This window comes from Dendrobates tinctorius, unplaced genomic scaffold, assembly GCF_039654945.1.
Source record: "Dendrobates tinctorius isolate UK_male_01 unplaced genomic scaffold, ASM3965494v1 ptg000191l, whole genome shotgun sequence".
Classification (NCBI taxonomy): domain Eukaryota; kingdom Metazoa; phylum Chordata; class Amphibia; order Anura; family Dendrobatidae; genus Dendrobates; species Dendrobates tinctorius.
The window spans coordinates 9622321-9644023 of record NW_027361858.1 but is presented as its reverse complement, the minus strand read 5'-3'; the positions used below and the strand labels follow the sequence as shown (position 1 = coordinate 9644023).

Here is a 21703-nt window from a genome sequence, read left to right as displayed (position 1 = left end):
GGGAGAAGCGGAGGAGTAGCGAGGAGAGAGATGAATTATTCGGGCAGCAGAGTTAAGGATGGACTTGAGAGGTGCAAGGGTGTTAGCAGCAAGGCCACAGAAAAGGATGTTGCAGTAGTCGAGGCAGGAGATGATGAGGGCATGCACAAGCATTTTAGTAGATGTTGTGCCACTGATTTTTTTCTCCTTGACTCAGCTGCAATTTAATCATATGTGCCTTTCTATATTACCTTCATAAACCACTGTTTTATGTGAATGAAGAGTAAGCCTTGGCTGTTGTGTTGAACCCACCCTAGTTCACACTCTGTAATAGCAACCTATTTATATAATTGCCTTGTAATGTTTTCATTTCCAGTTCTGTCCAGATGCACAGTATACCAGAATCCCAAGCGGAGGAAGTTCACCGACCGCCATATTGGGACACCCAAGTCATGGGTGTCCCAATATGGAAACTGCTGCTGGTACCAACCAATTGCACGGTATCACTAGCAGAACATCGTCGTACCACATACACACACTCTATACACCATATGCATCACACACACACAGACACACTGTATACACCGTATGCATCACACACACACTCTATACATCGTACGCATCACACACACACAGACACACTCTATACACCGTACGCATCACAGAGACACTCTCACACACACACTCTTACACACTCACACAGCCTCTTGCGCGGTACCACCAGCGGAACACCGTCGCACTGCGCCTGCGCGAATTCCGCACAGGCACAGTGAATCATTCGGCTGATCCCGGCGGCAGATGCGTGACGTGTCTACAGGCAGGGGAAGCCGGTCACATTAAAGGGGTTTTCCCACAAACGAAAGTTCATTTTAAAAATTGTCTGTATCTGACCATGTAGGGAGCATACCACATCTCCTGGGCAGGGGAGGAAGCAAAAGACAATACTGACATTACAACAGGAGATCACACAGGATTCATTTTGTGAGGTAAAATATTTCACTGACTGTTTTTAAACAATATTTTACCTCACAAAATGTATCCTCTGCAATCTCCTGCTGTAATGAAAGTGACATAGCAAATCAGAAGAACTATAGTACATTTCTAATTGGAGGTGTTTGCTATTATTATTATTACACCAACTACATATTGTGGTAGGGTCTTGGAGATGGGAATTAAAACAGAACAGAAGTGTGATCAGCGATAACTCCAATCGTTGCTACAGTATTGTATACTATGAGTTATTTTTAATGGTTTCAACACTCCAATTAATTAATACCAACTATTGATATAGTTTCAATCAGCTCTTTGAACCTTCCTAGAAGATCATTGAAACTTGTTTCAACCAGATGGTCAAATTGTCCAAGCAGAGCAAATAACTGGCTTACACTTATCTACCAACAAAGGACCTTCATTGCCATAATTAGATTGGGTGTGTTAACTTTCCCCATGGATGTTATCTTGTGCTCCGAAGCCCCTCCTCCAGCTTGCTGTATTTCTGCCATGTGGCACACATGAGGCCCCCTCTAGCTAGCTTCCTGTATTATATACTGGTTAAAACAGGTATTGAGGGGATGTGTTTAAAGCCAATGGACAATAGACTTGTGACATCATTCCCCACATGGTGGGGCTGGACACACCTTTTAGCTGGACATTTTAAAAGAACTAGGACACGTGTTCTTTGGCTCTCTTGACTCCTGGAGGATGACTGGTCGACGTCTATCTGAATAATGTAACGTATGAATAATGCTTTTTTCTGATAAATGCATTTGTATTTATAGTTTTATATTGTTTATTATTTAATCTTATCATTTATTAAGTAAATCAATTTAGAAATTCAGTTCTTGTGTGAGCATTTTCTTATTCATCACAATCCATTGGAACCCTTACAATACAAATATACAGCAGATGCATGCTGTATAGTAAAGACGCCATCTGCGGGGTATGGTGCATCATCTGCTCCTGAGGCCGCTCCATAGCCCCGCAACTGACATGTGACAGACATGGACATTACACATTTGGAAAGTGTTAAATGAGCCATATGGGCCTGCCTTTCTTGTAGGATCTGTACAACTTTACACATAGGTTGTATCTGCTGCTTATCTATGTTTCCTTGAATAGAACAAGTCTGGAATACCAGAACGTACAATATAGAATAAAAGCACATTCATTATTCTAAGGGTGTTCTCCTCCAGTAGGCACACACTCCTGAATATGATGCACGTCAGAGTGCACATTCGCCTTGTCGGCACCATTATACGAGGGGCGATCCAAAAGTAATGATAATCGGTTATTTCTATTGCACACAGAAATTAAAATAAAATGTTTTCTTCTCTCTTAGGTACCCACTAGTCCAGGACAAAAAAAATCACTTAAATAGGCCACGATTCCCGGGAGCTACATTCATTTGAATATGAACTGCCAAGGAGTGAACATCAAAATGGAAAAAAACGAGCTCAGAGCTGTCATCAAATACCTCTGCTTGAAAAAAATGTCTACCAAAGACATACACAGCGACTTGGTGGAAACATTGGGGGACTCTTCTCCTCCATATTCCACAGTTGCACGTTGGGCCAAAGAATTTAAGCTGGGAAGAACATCGACGGAAGATGAACATCGCGAAGGACGCCCATCCACGTCCCTCAATGAAGAAAACGTGAAAAAAGTTGAAGAAGTTGTGTTGGCAGATCGAAGAGTGACTATCAGGCATGTAGCTGAGGTCACAGGGATCTCATATGGCAGTATTCAAAGAATCCTTGCAAAAGAATTGCATATGAGAAAGGTCTCCGCGCGTTGGGTGCCAAAAATGTTAACCGACGAGCAAAAGAAGAAACGAGTTGACATTTCTATAGCAAATCTCGAAAAGTTCCAAGCAGACAAGGAGAATTTTTTGTCACGTTTTTTGACCATGGATGAGACCTGGATCCACCACTTTGATGCCGAAACGAAGCAACAATCGATGACATGGAAACGAGCCGACAAACCGACGCCGAAGAAATTCAAAGTGTCAAGCTCAGCAGGGAAGGTTATGGCGTCCTTTTTTGGGACGCTGAAGGAATTATTATGGTGGACTATTTGGAGAAGGGAGCCACTATTACGGGCTCCTACTACGCAGAACAAATAAGAAGATTGCGGGAGGCTATCAAGGAGAAAAGGCACGGCAAACTGCAGGCTGGAGTGCTGTTTCACCAAGATAATGCACCGGCTCACAAAGCTGCAGTTGCCATGGCTACCATTCAAGAAGCGGGCTTTGAACTGGTGGAACACCCCCCCTATTCGCTAGATCTAGCCCCCCAGTGACTTCTTTCACTTTCCTCGGCTCAAGGAACACCTTCGGGGCAAGAAATTTGACAACAATAGCGACGTGATAACCGCTGTTGGGGAGTTTTTTGAGGGTCAAGATCAAGAATTTTTTTCGAAGGGAATTCTAAGTTTAGAAAAGAGATGGACTAAATGTATAGACTTGTTAGGAGACTATGTAGAAAAATAAAAAATTTTTTTGACTATATTCATTGTGTTTATTATTGATTATCATTACTTTTGGATCGCCCCTCGTAGTCCATGGCCCGGTCGATGCAGATGCCCGAATCCAGTTTTGCGGGGGAATTCAGGAGTAAGCTCTGACGGAGCCACTGAACAGGAGCCTGAACGCAGCGTGAAAGCACCCTAACCCTGGAAAACCCCTTTAAGTAAACTGAGACAAAAAGTTCTCATCTTAAAATATTATATTTATATTTTCTTAAAGAAGTGTTTTAGGAAACCAAAGCTGGACCTGCACATTTCTCCTTCTCACAGCTCTTGAAGAGATTTTGTTTATATCTCAAGTTTCTCATTTTAAAACCAAATAAAGCATTTGGAAATCTGGCTCTGGCTTGGCAGAAGAAAATACAGGTGCCTGAATGGAATAGTAAATACTTTTCAAAGGTCTCGGCTGAATAAGAATTTATTTTATTAGCTCTTTTCCCATATTAAGATAACACATTTGAAACCTGACATCTCCTGAGAGCAGCAAGGGAAAAATTCAACAAATGTTCACCACACAACTTCTGACCTCGTCTTGATGAGTTCTTTTAGTTGCCTAGACTGTATAATGTAATATTTATGGCAATGTCAGATACATTACCTGTTCACTCCATTTCTGACAATGGATTCCTGATGCTGTCATGTTGACAGTCCCCTGGTAATGTCTGCCGTTGCCTTTGTAGCATATTTCTAGAAAAGACAGGGAATTCTTTATTAAATATTGCTTTCAATAAAATTACCCATGAATTATCATCTTGTTTTAGAAATTAAAAATACGGTAATTAATTCAATACATAAATAACAGAGATCAATGCAATAGAGTAACCTTGATCAATGCATCCTTGCAGCATGTCATCAGTATTATGGGTTGCCCACCCATGTGGCAAAAATGATTGATGTTAAATTTGATATAATAACACTTGTAAATAGGAATTCTTTAATGGGAAACTGCCACCATGTTCTCCCAATATAAAATACAGCCACCACTTTTACTGCCTGTTTTACAGAATTCTAGGGAGATGTATATGTGTCGCAAATCCCCACTGCATAGACCTAAAACATACTTTATAATGCCCACATATGGCCGAGTCCAGTTTGAGGGGCATCTCTTGTCTTAAACTGGCACCTTCTCTCTGGTCACAAATGCCTTCCTCCTTCCCTACTTCATGTGGATGACATGTCCTAAGTCATCCACACAGTGCCCCCAATCACACTCCTGCTAGGCATACTGCACTCTGCTGACCACAATTGACCCAGAAGCAAAGCCGGCACATGCACCTTTACAGAACTTTCCTTTGGCCTCAGCAGGGCAGAGCAAAGAACAACTGCACAGGGGCACAATTTGGGGACACTGTGAGGATGATGAAGGATGCATTATCTACATAAATAATGGCATTTGCAACCACAGAGGAGGTATTGGATCAAGACCAGAGATGCACATCAGACCGGACCGCATTGTACTGGGGCATTATAATAAATATTTTTGGGGTTATGCAGGGGGGCTTGGAGACTCATATACATCTTTATGGAATACTGTGGTCTAAGAAGTAAGGTTTCTCCTTGTGGAGAGTGACAAGCTAGCTCTGGCTTGTCAAGGTAAGGAGGCTTATTCACCATGCAATGCTCCTCTGGGAAAATAATAAGAAAACTGCCTCTTCAGAGAAAAAGAGGACTTGAACTCTATAGAGCCACCTGTTGGTAGTAGCGATCCTACAAGTCACAATCAACCCTTTAACGAGTCTTGTAATATGACTTAGGATAAAAGCCAAATCAGAATCTCAATTTGCAGACACTGTGTTTCGAGCTATTGGCTCTCGTCAGACAAGCCAGAGCTGGCATGTCACTCTCCACAAGGAGAAACCTTACCCCTTAGACCTCAGTCCAGAGCCTCTCACCTAGCCAAATCAGTTCTCATACTTTGCACTGACGAGAGCCAATAGCTCGAAACACCGTGTCTGCAAATTGAGATTCTGATTTGGCTTTTATCCTAAGTCACATTACAAGACTCGTTAAAGGGTTGATTGTAGCGCTATAGAGTTCAAGTCCTCTTTTTCTCTGAAGAGGCAGTTTGCTTATTAATGGAATATTGTGAAACAATTAGTAAAGTTGGTGACGGTACTTTATATTGGGAAAACCTGGTGACAGGTTCCCATTAAAGTATAAGTATGAGATTCTGAATAATGCTTTGTATGTAATAACAATGATTTGAAATTTTTAAAAATGGCTTGGCCTGCTACAGGTGACCACATTCTTTTTTGTTCCAAAATTTGTCTATTGTCATCCATACAGCTTAACCTATTTTATAAAAAAAAATACGGTTGTTTGAAAGTTTTAAAAACCACTTGGCCTGCTAGAGTTGACCAAATTTTTTTGTTCCAAAAATTGACCAATGTCATCCATACAGTTTAACCTGCTTTGTGTGAAATTACAGAGGTTTAACATTTTTAAAAACCCTTGGCCTGCTATAGTTGTCCAATTTTTTTGTTCCAGATATTGATTATTGCCATCCATACAGTTGTAATGTAGTGGGTGTGAAATTTTTTGGTGTAACCATTATGTGGGTACTATGGAATCTGATTGCGTTGGATAAAACGAGTCTGAGACCAAAGCTGAGATAAATAAGTGTATTTCACAAAGCAAGAAGTAGAACATGAACAAGCAGAGACTTTCCTGCAATTGTAAAGGAAAGACAGCACAAAAATGTCAGCAAACTTAGTAGCGGGGTGCGACCGTTCATATAAAAAAGTACAGCAGTATTATGCAGCAAGAGTGTATCCGGCACTTATACGTGGAAGTCCAGCAGTAGTGTGTAAACTAGAGTGCGATGGGCACTTATATGTGGAAGTCCAGAACTATGCAGATAAAGGAGATGACACCTTTCATGGAAGTCCAGATGTACATTCATGGAGCATAACAGGGAGTAGGTCCTTAAATGTACCTTTTGGGCTGAGAAGTCCCGCTCAAGTCCCGAAAAGCAGCCCGCAGCAGAACACAGTCTAAGAAGTCAGGACAGCAGGTAACCCCAGCCAGGATCCAGAAGAAGCTTAGAAGACTGAAGGCAGCTGGAAGTGGTGAGGCAGAGCACTGAGTAACGAGCAGCAGCAGGAACTCCAGAAGCAAACCAGGAGAAAGCTCAGAAGCAAACACCAACAAAATAGGAGGATCTCCCGACCTGGACTTAAATAGCAGGGCAGCCAGGAAATTCCAGAACAGGGCGAAGTACCAGACTTCATCTTGGACAAGGGCAAAATATGCACCATGGAAACATACGGAATCCTTACAGGTGGTTTGAAATGTTTAAAAATGACTTGGCTTGCAACAGTTGACCTCTTTTTTTGTTCCAAAACTTGACTATTGTCATCCATACAGGTTAATCTGCCTTGTGTGAAATAACGGTGGTTTGAAATTTTAAAAATAGTTTAGCTTGTAACAAGTGGCCACATTTTATTTGTTCCAAAAATTATCTATTGTCATCCATGCAGTTTATTGTGCTTTGTGTAAAATTGCGGTGGTTTGAAATTTTTAAAAATCACTTGCCTGCTACATTTGACCACATTTTTTTGTTCCAAAACTTGACTATTATCATCCACACAGTTTAATCTGCCTCGTTTGAAATAACGGTGGTTTGACATTTTAAAAATGGTTTAGCCTATAACAGGTGGCCACATTTTATTTTGTTCCAAATACTGACTCATGTCACCCATTCAGTTTAACCTGCTCTGTGTGAGATTATGGTGGTTTGAAATTTTTAAAAACCTCTTGGCCTGCTGCATGTGGCCAATGTTTTTGTTCTAAAAATTAATTATTGTCATCAATACAGTTTAACAGGCTTTTTGTGAAATTACGGTGGCTTGAAATTTTTAAAAACCACTTGGTCTGCTACTCGTGACCAAATTTTTTGTTCCAAAAATTTACTATTGTCATCCATACACCAGCCTTTTGTGAAATTTTGGTGGTTTGAAATTTTTAAAAACTACTTGGCCTGCTACAGTTGACCAACTTCTTTTGTTCCAAAAATCATCTTTTGTCATCCATACAGTTTAACTTGCTGTGTGTGAAATTAGACTAACTTGACATTTTTAAAAACCACTTGCCCTGCTACAGGTCACCAAATTTTTGGGTTCCAAATAGTTACTATTGTCATCCATACAGTTTAATGTGCTTTGTGTGAAATGATGGTGATTTTAAATTTTTAAAAATGACTTGGCCTTCTACAGGTGACAAAATATTTTTATTTCAAAAATTGACTATTGTCATCCATAAAGTTTAACATGCTTTGCGTGAAATTAAGTTGATTTTAAATTTTTTAAAACCGCTTAGCCTGCTTAAGTTGACCAAATTTTTTATTAATTAAAACAATTTTTTCAATTAGTCAAGGAAATTTCTAGTGGTCTAGCAATTACAAAATGCATATGGTTTGCAGTAAGGGATGGGGAAGTGGAAGTGCTGTTGATGATGCACGCAGACAGTGAGGACGTGTGGCAGGTGCGACTGCACCTATTGCTGGATCACAAGCAACACACCCATCCATGACACATAGCTTACTATCCCAATATAAAGGGAGGCACCGGACAATACTTCTGAAGCCACACCAGTGTAAACACATGGTCGGTTGGATAGCAGATAATGCTTCCAGCATGCTTTCCAGCACTACCCTGTCTTCCACACGGTCCTGTCTCACCACTCAAGAATCTGGATCACTTAATCCTCACCCTGTTCCTCCTTCCTCCCACCATCTTGATTCCCAGGAGACCAGTGATTCCATACTAGGACACTCAGAGTAGGTTATTACTTCATCATTTCTTGACCGTGGCCTCTCACCCTGCATGTTCCAAGAGGGACAGCAGGACATGCTGTTTAGTGATGCACAAAACTTAGAGCAGCTACGGGCACCAGAAGATGATGGTGGGAAACAGCAAATTTTGTCTAAGGAGGTAGATGATGATGAGGCACAGTTTCTGATAAGTCAGGTTGTTGTTGTTAAGTCACCAAGTCAGGATAACCAGGATGCAGCAGTGGAAGATGAGGTGGTGAATGACGAAGTTACTGACCCAACCTGGGAAGCTGGCATGCAGAGCAAGGACAGCATTACTAAGGGGAAGTGATCGGCAGCTTCTAAACAGACAGGAAGAAGTAGTGGGTGACCAGAGGGAGAAGATGGGCAACTCGTCTGCAGAGCACCTACACTCGTAAATTTGATGGTGATTTAAAATTTTTAGAAACGGCTTGGCCTTCTACAGGCGACCAAATGTTTTTGTTTCAAAAATTGACTATTGTCATCCATACAGTTTAACGTGCTTTGTGTGAAATTACATTGGTTTGAAATTTTTTAAAACCATTTGCCTTCTACAGTTGACCAATTTTTCTTTTTTTTAGTCAAGGAAACTTCCAGAGACCTAGCAATTGCAAAATGTGTGTGGTATGTGGTAAGGGATGGAAAAATGGGAGTGCTGATGATGATGCACGCAGAAAGTGAGGATGTGGGGCAGGTGCGACTGCACCTATTGCTGGATCACAAGCAACATGCCCACCCATGACACATAGCTTACTGTCGCACTTTGAAGGGACGCACGGGACAATACTTCTGAAGCCACACCAGTGCGAACAGAGCAATGGTCGTGTGTGATAATGGCCATAACCTGGTGGTGGCTGTGAAGCTTGGCAAGCTCTCATATGTACCATGCTTAGCCCAAGTGCTAAACTTGGTATTTAAGTGGTTTCTGAAAACCTACACAGATTTGCCAGGTTCTGTTCATGGTACACCAAAAGTCAGCTACAGCTGCCCCACCTCTGGCAGTGCTGCAGCAGCTCATGCAAGCTCTCTGACTGGAGCATCTCTACACTGTACATGCTGGCAAGGCTTTTTGAGCAGCAAAGGCCCGTTGTTGAATAACAGCTCCAACACGCCTTTTGGTATTCTGGGCAGCCCCTACACATATCAACTGAAGAGTAGGCATGGATGTCTGACATTTGTGCAGCTTCCCAAGACCTTGAAGACTCCACAAAGATAGTGATCAGTGATGACATGACACCATAATCAGGGCAATGATCCCACTTTTTTGTCTACTTAAACAGTGCAGCTGACAGTGAAACATGAAGATTTGTATGCTGACCGTGTGAAGATGGAGAAAGACATGAGAAGAAGATACTACCCAGCCCAGCTTTATCTCATCTGCTCAGCACAGATTGGGTAATAATGAGGAGGTGGAGGGTGAGGAGGAGGAGAAACAGTAGCTGGTTGCTAGCGCGGCAGAGGCTTGTACCCACACAAGCTTTGTCCGATCTTTCCTACGTGGATGAGCTGATGAAGTAAATGAGGAGGAAAAGAGGGAGGAGGAGATGGAGAGTCATCATCATGGTGGAGACAGGCAAGTGTTAGCTGTAGGAAGCATGGCACATATATGGCCGACTTAATATACCGCTGTATTTCCCATGATCGTCACGTTATATTCATCTTGGCAAAAAAAAAACTACTGGTTGTTCACCCATGTTACAAGGAGAACCTTGTATCTCTCTTTCCTGAGGCAGAGAGATCTACTAAAATGGTGCTATACCAGATGGCCATTGTGGAAAATATATTGAAAAATTTTTTAGCAGACAATGAAGGCGGCAGGGGGCAAGCTTCCTTGCCCAACCAAGGAGGAAAGGTGAGGGAGCTACGCCGCACCAGGTATAGCAGAGGCAAGGGTACACAGTCAAAAGTTTGGGCCAATTTCATGACACCCTCTCAGCATCCAGGCCCTGATGACCAGGTATTTTTGAAAAGGAGGGAACAGTTTTTAAAGATGGTCAAGCAATACCTGTCCGACAAAACCAGCATACTCCCTAATCCATCTGCGAGCTTCAATTATTGGGTCTCAAAGCTTGACACCTAGCATGAGCTTTCTTGCAGTGGTTTGGGTGCCCTGCTGATAGCATCTTGTCTGAGCTTGTTTTTAATGCCACTGGGGGGGTCACAACAGACATGCATTTCACCTGTCAACAGAAAATGCTAACAGGCTCGCTCTGATAAAAATGAATAAAAGCCTGGATGAACCTTGACTTCCACACCACCACATTACAGCAGCAAATAAAATGTTTTTAATCTTCAATATTTAAATGAGGTCCTCCATTTGATGCCTTCAATGGTGTATGGATGACTCTCCTTAAAATTTTATTCTGGCTTTGCACTGTGTGCAGAGCCTTTATGAGTGTAGAAGTACCACAACTATACTTTCTTAAAGTTTCATGAGGCGCTCCAGTTGGTGTCTTCAAGGGTCTATGGAAGACCCACCTCATAATTTTATTTGCACTGCATGCAAAGCATTTATGAGTGTTAAAGTACCATAATTACACTTTCTTTATATTCGAATGAGGCCATCCAGTAGGTGCCTTGAATGATGTATGGATAACCCTGCTTCTAACATTTGACAGGCTTTACACTGTGTGCAGAGCTTTTATGCATCTAGGAGAACAACAACTACACTTTGTTCACAATATTTGAATGAGGTACTACAGTAGGTGCCTTCAAAGGTGTATGGATGACCCTGCTTTTAATTTTTGGAAGACTTTGCACTTAGTGCGTAGCCTTTATGAGTCTAGGAGTACCACTACATGGCAATTATAATAGATTGTGTAAGAGGCCCTCCTTTATGTCCAATACAGGGTGTATCCGAGTCCCTCTTGTATCAAATTTTTGCCAGTTCTTGCTTCCTTCATAAATTACATTGAAATTTCCAATTTTTTTATAAAAATTTCAATTTTGGTCAGCTTAATTATTTTTTTTTTTAAATCCTTTTTATATTTTGCCTCACATACAAGTCATTATACAGGAAATAATGTTTCTTAAAAATTTTTTGCTATAAACTCCATTTCCTCTTCAATTTTGAATATTTTGTCAGTCCTTAAAGTGTGACACCATTGTTCTCAGCAGCGATTTGGGAGCCAGAGATGCTTCTAGGGTCTTCCCCATTCTTTTCTGCTTCCATTCAGCACTTTTCAACAGTTTCATAGCCCCCCCAGATCGCCATATAGGAACTGCCAGAAAAATATTCAGATTTCACATTGACTCCCATTATAATCGGGACTTGAAACTAGCATATCAGCATTAGGAATTGCTCGGTTCGAGTAACAGGCATCTGACCATTTTAATGCTCGCTCTTCTTTATTTATTATATTGTGTGAAGTATCCACAATCAATGATGGTTTTGGAGCTATGTGATCTGTTGGTGCAGGTCCACTCTGTTTTATCAAGAACAAAGTCAGCGCAGCCGTCTACCAGGAAATTTTAGAGCACTTCATGTTTCCCTCTGCCGACAAGCTTTTTGGAGAAGGTATTTCATTCTCCAGCAGAACTTGGCACCTGTCCACACTGCCAAAAGTACCAATTCCTCGTTTAAAAACAACAATATCACTGTGCTTGATTGGCCATCTGACCTTAAAGGGAACCTGTCCCCACTTTTTTGGCCTACTAGCTAAAAATATCATTTAGCTGACACTCAATTAATGCAAAAAAACCTAACCCAGTTTAGTTAAAATATACATAAATGATGCAGACAGTATAAAGTACCCATTAGGATACAACAATATTCAATGAATGAGCATTCAAACGAATGCTTATTTCCAATCGTCCATCTACTGTAAACAGATGGCAATAATCTGACAAATTAATGATTACACAGCTTTGAAAAATTTGGGTTTATGAAAATTGTATCAAATTCTGTGACTCATTCTTATGTTTTTTTTATGCCCTGATTTAAAAAAAAAAACAACACTTCTATTTTTAACTATCAGGTAAGGATTTTCCACAAAATGCACATGAAATTACATACAAGCGAAATGAACAAGTAATTTCTTTTGTAGCCAAAAATGTCCACCATTTTATATATAAACATTTATTGAAATTCATTCTGCAACTTTATTGGAAATTAATTCTTGCACCTTTTCCTTTTCTCTTGATACCTCTTCTCTTATAGAAGATCTGTGGATCTTCTCTGTGAAGCATCCAGCAGTAGTCCCCCAACATGTTCACATGTACCTTCATATTGCTGTTCCATATCCTTGATATCCTGAAGAAATCTTTCTCCTTGCTCTTCACTAACAGCATCAAGGTTTTCAGGAAAGTAGTCCAAATGGGAATGTAAAAAATGTAACTTCAAATTCATCAGACAAGCCAAGGCTTTGAAATGTTTCAACATATTCTCCGCGATGGATTTAAATTTTTGGTCTTTGTTGTTACCTAAGAATTTCTTCACAACTTCTTTAAAAGAATTGCAAGCCCTTTTCTCAACAGCTTTCATTTTTGTTTCAAACACATCGTCCTTTATGGGTTTCCGAATATCCAGCCACACAAAAATGCCTTGCTTTAGTTTTGCTTCTAACAGTCCCTGAAACTTTTGGTAGAGCTTTCAGAAACTGCTTCGTCAGTCCAAGCTTAATGTGGAGTTGGAACAGTGGCAGGAGAACTTAAGTGGGATCAACTAAACTTGCTGCAACTATATTCTTGAGTCCAAGTTGCAAAGATGATCTCGTTGGCCAACATTTTGGCTGCAGTGATGAGTCCTATCCTGGCTGTCCCATTCACACAAAAACCATGGGTACTTTGTGCATCTTCCTTGCTGCCCAATCAGTGAAGAAAGAACTTTAAGGATCACATATATTGACCATGCTTAATTCTCTTGGTTAAGTTTCTTTAGGATAAAGTCTAAATTCTCATAGCTTTCATTCAAGTTCACAGAATGTTTTACAGTAACTGAAGCTTGCTGCCATTGTGCAGAACAGCTTTCAGACGTTTTTGGGTGAATCAATAAAGAGTCTCCACTCGCTCACATTGTACGCAATGGTAACATTTTTCATTGGCCCAGGAACATTTCTGCAATACACAAGAGAACTGTCTTGAACAAAATATTGGAAGGAATTCCTTTTCTCTGCATCTGTACAGCGAAAAACAGGTATCAGGCGCTAGTGGATTCTTTTCATTTAGTCTAGAGCTTAAAAGTTCTGCAGAATGTTTAGGAAGATCCAAGTCCCTTTCTAAATCATTTAATTTGAGCTGCGAAAAAGTTGTGGCTCATTAGGACTAGCATGAAAGTCTTCATCAGAATCCTGCTCTTCATGTTTTGACTCTTCTGAATCAGGTGTATCTTCAGGTTTCTTCGGAGGTGAAGGGATAGGTGTTCTTGGACCATGAGGCACAGGGCGAATCGTTGACGGGAGGTCCAAGTATATAATTTCCGTCTTATTTTTAAGGTTGAATCACTCCATCTTGCATGCACAAAAGTAGCAGTCATCACTAGTGTTGAGCATTCCGATACTGCAAATATCGGGTATCGGCCGATATTCGCTGTATCGGAATTCCGATACCGAGTACCGATATTTTAACAATATCGGATACCGGAATCGGAAGTTCCCATAATGCTATGAGCCACTATTGTGGCTATGATTGGCTGCTGAAATGATGTCATCATGATGCGCGGTCTGTGCGCATCATGATGCACGGTCTGTGCGGGCCTGCCGGGGGTCAGTACGGGCCTGCCGGGGGTCTGTGCCGGCTGCCGGGGGTCTGTACGGGCCTGCCGGGGGTCTGTGCCGGCTGCCGGGGGTCTGTGCGGGCCTGCCGGGGGTCTGTACGGGCCTGCCGGGGGTCTGTACGGGCCTGCCGGGGGTCTGTGCCGGCTGCCGGGGGTCTGTACGGGCCTGCCGGGAATCTGTGCGGGCCTGCCGGGGGTTTGTACGGGCCTGCCGGGGGTCTGTGTGGGCTGCCAGGGGTCTGTGCGGGCTGCTGGGGGTCTTGCGGGCCTCTCGGGGGTCTGTGCGGGCCTCTCGGGGGTCTTTGTGTCTGTGTGCAGGCATCTTCCGATGGGACTACAAGTCCCATCGGGCTATGCCTGCTACAATTGGACTTGTAGTCCCATCGGACGATGCCTGCACACACACACAACCCCCGGCAGGCCCGCACAGACCCCCGGCAGGCCGGCACAGACCCCCCGGCAGGCCTGCACAGACCCCCGGCGGCCAGCACAGACCCCCGGCAGGCCAGTACAGACCCCCGGCAGGCCCGCACAGACCCCCGGCAGGCCGCACAGAACCCCGGCAGCCGGCACAGACCCCCGGCAGTCCTCACAGACCCCAGGAAGGCCTGTACAGACCCAGGCAGGCCCGCACAGACCCCCGGCAGGCCCATACAGACCCCCTGCAGGCCCACACAGATCCCACCCTCACACACAGACACTCACAGTGTCCGCCCTCGCACCGCCCACACTCTTCCCCCCTCCCGAACAGGATGTGCAAGTAAAGAAAGGGTTTTCTTAATTCCGATATTTCTGTCCCATTGACTTGAATGGGACTTCCGGTATCGGAATCGGCGATACTTTTTGGGTATCAGCCGATCCAATCCGATCCGATATTTCTCAATATCGGATGGCATCGCTCAACACTAGTCATCACTATGATTTTGCAGTTAGATCCAGCAGGGCTGCCATCAGGGCATTACTGGCCTTACTGCTGTATGGGGACCCCCCATTGTGTTTCTGCTCACTGGGTCCCACAGGAAATCGCATACTGGTGCGCCGCTGTCGGTGGCACACGTCTCTGCACAGAGGCTTGGAGCTCTCGTGATTTTTTAAATAGCCATCTCCTCTGTGATGCGCTGCTGATGGTTTGTTCGTGATGATGATGCCATCATGTAAGAGCACCACGATGCCAGTCCAGAAATGGAGCTACAGGGGATCGTATGAGAAGTAAGTATATATAACTTTTTTAATAGAATTAATTAAATGATCTTAGGGGACAGGAAGTGATGAATTGAAAGTGGGGGGTGGGGAGAGCAAATGATGAATTGGGAGTGGGGGTTGGCAAGAGCAAAGGATGGATTAGGAGTTGGAAGTGGGGAGAACGAATGATGAATTGGGGGTGGGGAGAGCAAATGATGAATTGGGAGTGGTGGTGGGGTAGAGCAAATTATGAATTTGGCAGTGGGTGGGAGAGCAAATGATGAATTGAGGGAGGGAGAGCAAATGGTGAATTTGGAGTTGGAGGAGAGCAAATCATGACTTGAGATTGGGGAGAGCAAATTATGAATTGTGAGTGGTGGTGAGGAGAGCAAATGATGAATTGGAGTGGTGGGGAGTGCAAATGATGAACTAGGAGTGGGGGTTGGGGAGGGCAAAGGATGGATTGGGAGTTGGAAGTGGGGAGAGAAAATTATGAATTGGGAGTTGGAAGTGGGGAGAGCAAATAATGAATTGAGAGTGGGAGAGAAAATGAAGAATTGGGAGTTGGGGGAGAGCAAATGACGGCTTGGGATTGGGGGAGAGCAAATGATGAACTGGGAGTGGAGGTTGGGGAGGGCAAAGGATGGATTGGGAGTTGGAAGAGGGGAAAGAAAATTATGAATTGGGAGTTGGAAGTGGGGAGAGCAAATAATGAATTGAGAGTGGGAGAGCAAATGAAGAATTGGGAGTTGGTGAGAGCAAATGACGACTTGGGATTGGGGGAGAGCAAATGATGAACTGGGAGTGGAGGTTGGGGAAGGCAAAGGTTGGATTGGGAGTGGGGGTGGGGAGAACAAATGATGAACTGGGAGTGGAGGGAAAGCAAATGACTAGTTGGGAATCGAGGGTGAGCAAATGATGAATTGAAAGTGGGCGGAGATAAAATGATGAATTGGGTATGGGGAGAGCAAATAACAAATTGGGAGTGGGGGGAGTAAATAACAAATTATGAGTGGGGGTGGGGAGAACAAATGATGAATTGGAAGTGGGGAGAGCAAAGGATGAACTGGGAGTGCAGGGAGAGCAAATGACTAGCTGGGAGTGGAAGGTGAGCAAATGATGAATTAAAAGTGGGGAGAAAAATGATGAATTGGGAGTGGGAGAGAGCAAATAATGAATTGGGAGTGGGGGGAGCAAATGATAAATTATGAGTGGGGGTGGGGGGAGCAAATGATGAATAGAAGGTGGAGGATGGCGGAGAGCAAATAATGAATTGAGTGTGGGATGGGGAGAGCAAATTCTGAATGGAGGGTGGGGAGAGTAATTGATGAATTGAAGGTGGAGGACAGCAAATGATGAATTGAAGGTGGTGAGTGGAGACAACAAATGATGGCTTGAGGGTAGAGGTGGAGAGCAAATGGTAATGAATTGAGAGTAGGGTGAAGAGCAAGTGATGAATTGAGGGTGGGAGACAACAAATGATGATGAATTGGGGGTGTGGGAGAGTAAATGATAAGTAGAGGGTGGGGCAGGAGAGAGAGAGAGGACATGACATAATGAATTGGGGCAGAAGGGGGCATGAAAATGTGGCACCCCAGGAGTCCGGTTGCCACAGTGGCATTGCTTCCCTCACAGGGGGTGATGACATGCCTGGAAGCAAGGAGGGGTTCCCTAACCAGATAAATCTTACATCCAACACTTTTCCTGACTCCAGACCAGAAGGGGGAGATCTAAACCTGGTTTCAGGGAAGCTTCTCTATTAGTTCTGGCCTGGAGGAGGGGTCAGTCAGCTAGTGTCTGGGACTGAAAGAGACAGAGTCTGAGTGAAGAGAGGAGAGGTGAAAAAGAACCTGAGGAGTGAAGTTGTGACCAAGCTCACCTGAGAGAACAGTGCTAGAAGCTGGACGCCGGAGTCTGTGGCTGACGGGTACAATAGTCCCAGCAGCTATATCCAGAGGGCAGGGGATTGCAGGTCTCCTGGCCCAGCAAACAGCCAAAGGCACAGCAGCAGATCAGAGCCCGAAGCTGCTATAAAGGAGTGACACCTGCTCAAGCTGCCTGTCATATGGGCAAGTACTTCAGAACAATAAGGAACAGAGGACTGAGCATAGTTTTAGGCAGCAAGGACCTCAGAGGACAGCACAGTCAGGAGGCCTCAAAACCCATCTGGCTTAGTGGATCCTAAGTTGCTTCCAGGCTCCCTGGATCTCCATTGTCATTTGTAACCAGTGCCCTGGCCTGCACTTCAAACTGTGAGTAAAAGTGTGGAAACTGCACCCTGCTGTGCCCTCGGAGTTATTTACTGCGCCATCAACCCTGCACTACATCCATCATCACCATCTTTAACAATATAATTGCCCTGGGACTAAGCTCTACCTGTGGAGAGCTGTACCAACTCTGCTGCATCATCATCAGCCCCAACGTTCTCTTTAAGCAGGGTCGGCCATCCTTAGCCGAGTACCACAGGTGGCGTCACAAATCATATCTTATAAACTTTATTTCCCCTTAATCATCATTTTTCATTGGATGCCCAGGGCCACGAACCGGGTCACTGCTGCCATGACACATCCCTGTCACGAAGTGACTTGCTCTGTGTGACGAGACCAGCTGGTCGGTAACAGAAACAACAAGACAAACAGGGGACACCGGGGTCACAATTACAACGGTGGGCCCTACAATAGGGAATGGGGATGTGGACACCTCCTGTACTCTCCTGAGGCAGTGCCCCTGAACACTCCTCACGTTCCCTATGCAGGTTCTTTCAACCTGTCGCCGACCAGGATACCTAAATCCCTCACTAGCCCTGCACCTATCCCTTACTAGGGAACTGGCTAGTGCGGACACTGGTCCCACCGCTGTACTAATATACACCGGGGAAAATAACAAACAGGGAAAAACAAACAACTTAGCTTTCTCTGTTGCCAATGCTCCTGAGTATGGCACCAGGATACAGCTTTCAACTGAACAGCTGAAACACCAAAGCTCCAGATGAGCTGCAAAGCACTGCTCAAAATAGTTCCTCTCTCCTCCAAGGTTGGTTAGGGAATGACCAGTATCACCAACAGTGATCCAGAGCACCTGACACCCTTTTATAGGAAGGAGGGAAGGGTTAACACCTGCTGGCTAATTTAAAGTGTAGCAACCCCAGCAGCCACCGGGGGCAAAAACCCACTAGCAGCAACTAGGTTGTAATAACCCCGGCAGCCACCGGGGGCAAAAATCAACATTAATCCCGAGGCTTGAAGGAAACAAAAAGGTCATATGTGAGCCCAGATCTGCCACAGATACAAACATGGATTGTGACAATCCCCTTAAGAACCGGCCCAGTACCGAGCATCCCCTTGGCCCTGGCGGGCGCTCCATAAATATAATGAATTGGGGGAGTGGGAAGTACAGAGTGGGGGGCCTTGAGGATGACAGAGTGTGACTGGTAATGAATTGGTGGAAAGAGTAGAGGTGCTAATTAATTTATATGTTTATTACTTGTGGAAAGTGGCTATTTATCACGAGTGGGAGGGACAGTGGTGGATTTGGAATGGTGAGTTGCATAATAACTAATTATATATTAATGGTGCAGGCATGTCTGTATTCAGCTGCTTACTGTAGTAGTTGGGGAATGTGCTCTGAAAGTGGTGCTTTAAATAACTTTGTGTTATTTTATGTAGAGATGAGTCCTGGCGGGAAAAAGTGAGGGCAGTCTGCGCTGGATGAAGGAGAAAAGCAAAGATGAAAGACTTTAACTAGAGACGTCACCGATGAGTCAGTGTGTTATCTGTACATTGACACTATACTCTGTATACTGTGTACAGAACTCCTGTGTATAATGTCACTGGTGATCTCTGTATTACCTGTACACTGACACTATATACAGAGTTCCTGTGTATAATGCCACTTGTGATCACTGCATTGCCTGTACACTATACACTATATACCGAGCTCCTGTATATAATGTGTATAATGTCACTAATAGTCACTGTATTACCTGTACACTTACACTATATACTGTGTATAATGGTACTTATGGCAATCTTAGGCTGGTTTCACACTTGCATTTTTTCGCGCTGGATTTTAGCGCTAAAAAACGCATGTGTTTTTTTCCCCTATATTTTGCATGGGATGCGCTTATGTGCGCATACACATGCGTTTGTATGCGTTTTTCCGCGCATGCGTTTTTTTGCGGTATGCGCTCGGGCGCACAAAATGCATCCTGTTGCATTTTTTGGGCATCCGACTTGCCTCAAAAAAACGCATGCGCGCGCAATGCGTTTTTTTACAGCAAGACACCCATTATAAGTCTATGGGTGTGCATATGTGCGCATTGGCATGCTTATGTATGCGTTTTTTTTTTACCATTAGTTAGACAATGGAATTTAGGGTTTTGGGTTAGAGTTAGGGTTAGTTAAGGGGATTTAGGGTTAGTGTTAGGGTTAGCTAGGGTTTAGGGTTAGGGTTTGGGTTAGGGTTAGTATGGTTTGGTTAAGGGTTAGGGTTAGGGTCAGGGTTAGGGTTAGGGTCAGGGTTAGGGTTAGGATCAGGGCATGGTTTGCTCATAAAAATGCTTGAAAAAAACGCAGCATTTGTATGCGTTTGTATGCGTTTTTTCAATGCGTTTTTTTGCGGGAAAAACGCGCTGCAAAAAAAAGCAAGCGTGAAAGTAGCCTTAGCATTGTGGTTTTTTCATTAATGATCAGTATTGTAGTATTTGGTCACTATGTGGTGGTAATATGTGGTCTGGTCATGGTGTGATGGTATTTGTCCCTTGTATGTGGTGTTATTGGTCATTTTAAAAAATGCAAGTGTCGAATTACCTTAAAGAAAAATAAATCAAATTAAACCTACAAGGAGTATTTGATATTTTAAGAAATGTTTAATAGGTTAGAGTAGATTAGGGCACCTGACAAAAGAGTCTTCCTTGTCATGGTGGAAACTTTGAAAATCTTTAGGCCAAAACAAAAGATGAGGGTTATGTATGTGATCTGGTGTTTGATGGGAACTGAATGTGTGATTGGTAAGGATATGGTGCAGAAGTGGAGTTTCTCTAAGAAAGGGTGGTGGGACTGTGAAGGCTTGAGTGTTGGAGGCGGAGCTGGGGTGGACAAAAAAACCCCTCTATTTCTTCTCTTTATAGTACTGTTGCAGTTATTATGCACAAGCAGAACAGCAGAACACACTACATGTGGAGCTCACAACTTGTTCTAGTCTTCTAATTTTACACCAAAATATACATAATACATTTTCTTATGAAGTCTGTAATGTTCCCTAGTTGTTTCTTCACTACAAAAAAATGCAAATTTAGCAAAAGTTGTCTGGTGAATGACAACACCCCCTAGTAGCCATTTTGATCACGTTGTTAAAAACAGAAGTTCAATTCACTACAACCACTAAATACTGAAATAAATCGTGATTAGCACACCACCACACTTATGAGCTGTCTAAAAGAAAATCTGCCTTTGCTCCCTATTGCACCCAATCACAATGCAGCTTTCAGTTCTTATACTGCTGATTTAAAGTGAAAGCTGTGCCCTGATTGGTTGCTATGAACACCACCACACTGATATGAACTGTGACTAAAAAAAACTGCTTTTACTGCCCATAACAACCAATCACAACATAGCTTTAATTTCTTATACTGCTGAGGTAAAATGGAGTATATGGATGTTATGGACACTACCACACTCTTTGGAAGCTGGGTTAAGAAAATCTTCTCTGCCCAAAGCAGCCAATCGCAGCATAGTGTACATTAATTTCTAACCAATCTACCTAATCTAACACCAAATTCATATCCTCTAAAGGTCCCGCAAAGGTGTCAAAGTAACGTGCAAGAAAAAACCTATGAACTCAGTATTTGTGAAAAAACTGTACGTGATGGAATTTTTTCCATAATTTCACTGAGTTCAGCGATCGAAAGTTATGAAAATCACCTCTTATTTTTCAAACAGTTTTACCCTTGCAGACATGTATTATTTTTAAGAGCCCATTTATATGAGCTGATCATGACATGGCCACTGATATGCTACAATCAAGCATTGGTGGTTGTTCAGTAGTTAAAGTAGGCAGGCTGACTCAAATTGTATGTGCACAGAACAACCATTAACATGATCGTCCCAGCTTAAAAATCATTGGACCCAATGAACGAGCAAGTTGCTTTTTTCATTGGGTGATTGCTGGTCTATTTAGATGGCTTAGGCATATCTTAGGTTGGCTTTTCTAAACTGAACACTCTACAACTGCCCATAGCTGAACAGCAGCGGTCGTCTCATGTAAAGGGGACCTAAATGAAGCTATAGAATGCAGAAAAAACACAGGGCTGAGCTTTGGCAAGCCCATGGGAAGATCTGTGCAGAGCTGCTCTGGAGAAGACTGCAGAGAGTAGTCTGTAGACCTCTAAGTGTGTATGCACACAACGTTTTTTTCAGGTAGGTGAACCTGCTGAGTTTTTCAACAGGAATCATTGCTGCTCTCTGGCATTTTGTAATTCTGAAGTGTGTTTTTAGCATTTTTTGGTTGTATCCTGC

At 43.2% G+C, this 21703-nt stretch overlaps 1 protein-coding gene across 1 annotated transcript in view; it reads right to left on the bottom strand.

The window, feature by feature from the left end:
* Positions 1 to 21703, bottom strand: part of MUSK (muscle associated receptor tyrosine kinase) — a 384027-nt gene that overhangs the window by 42137 nt on the left and 320187 nt on the right. The window contains exon 12 of the mRNA XM_073552439.1: positions 4100 to 4188. Coding sequence (XP_073408540.1) covers positions 4100 to 4188 — 89 coding nt within the window. The remainder of the gene's footprint in view (positions 1 to 4099; positions 4189 to 21703) is intronic.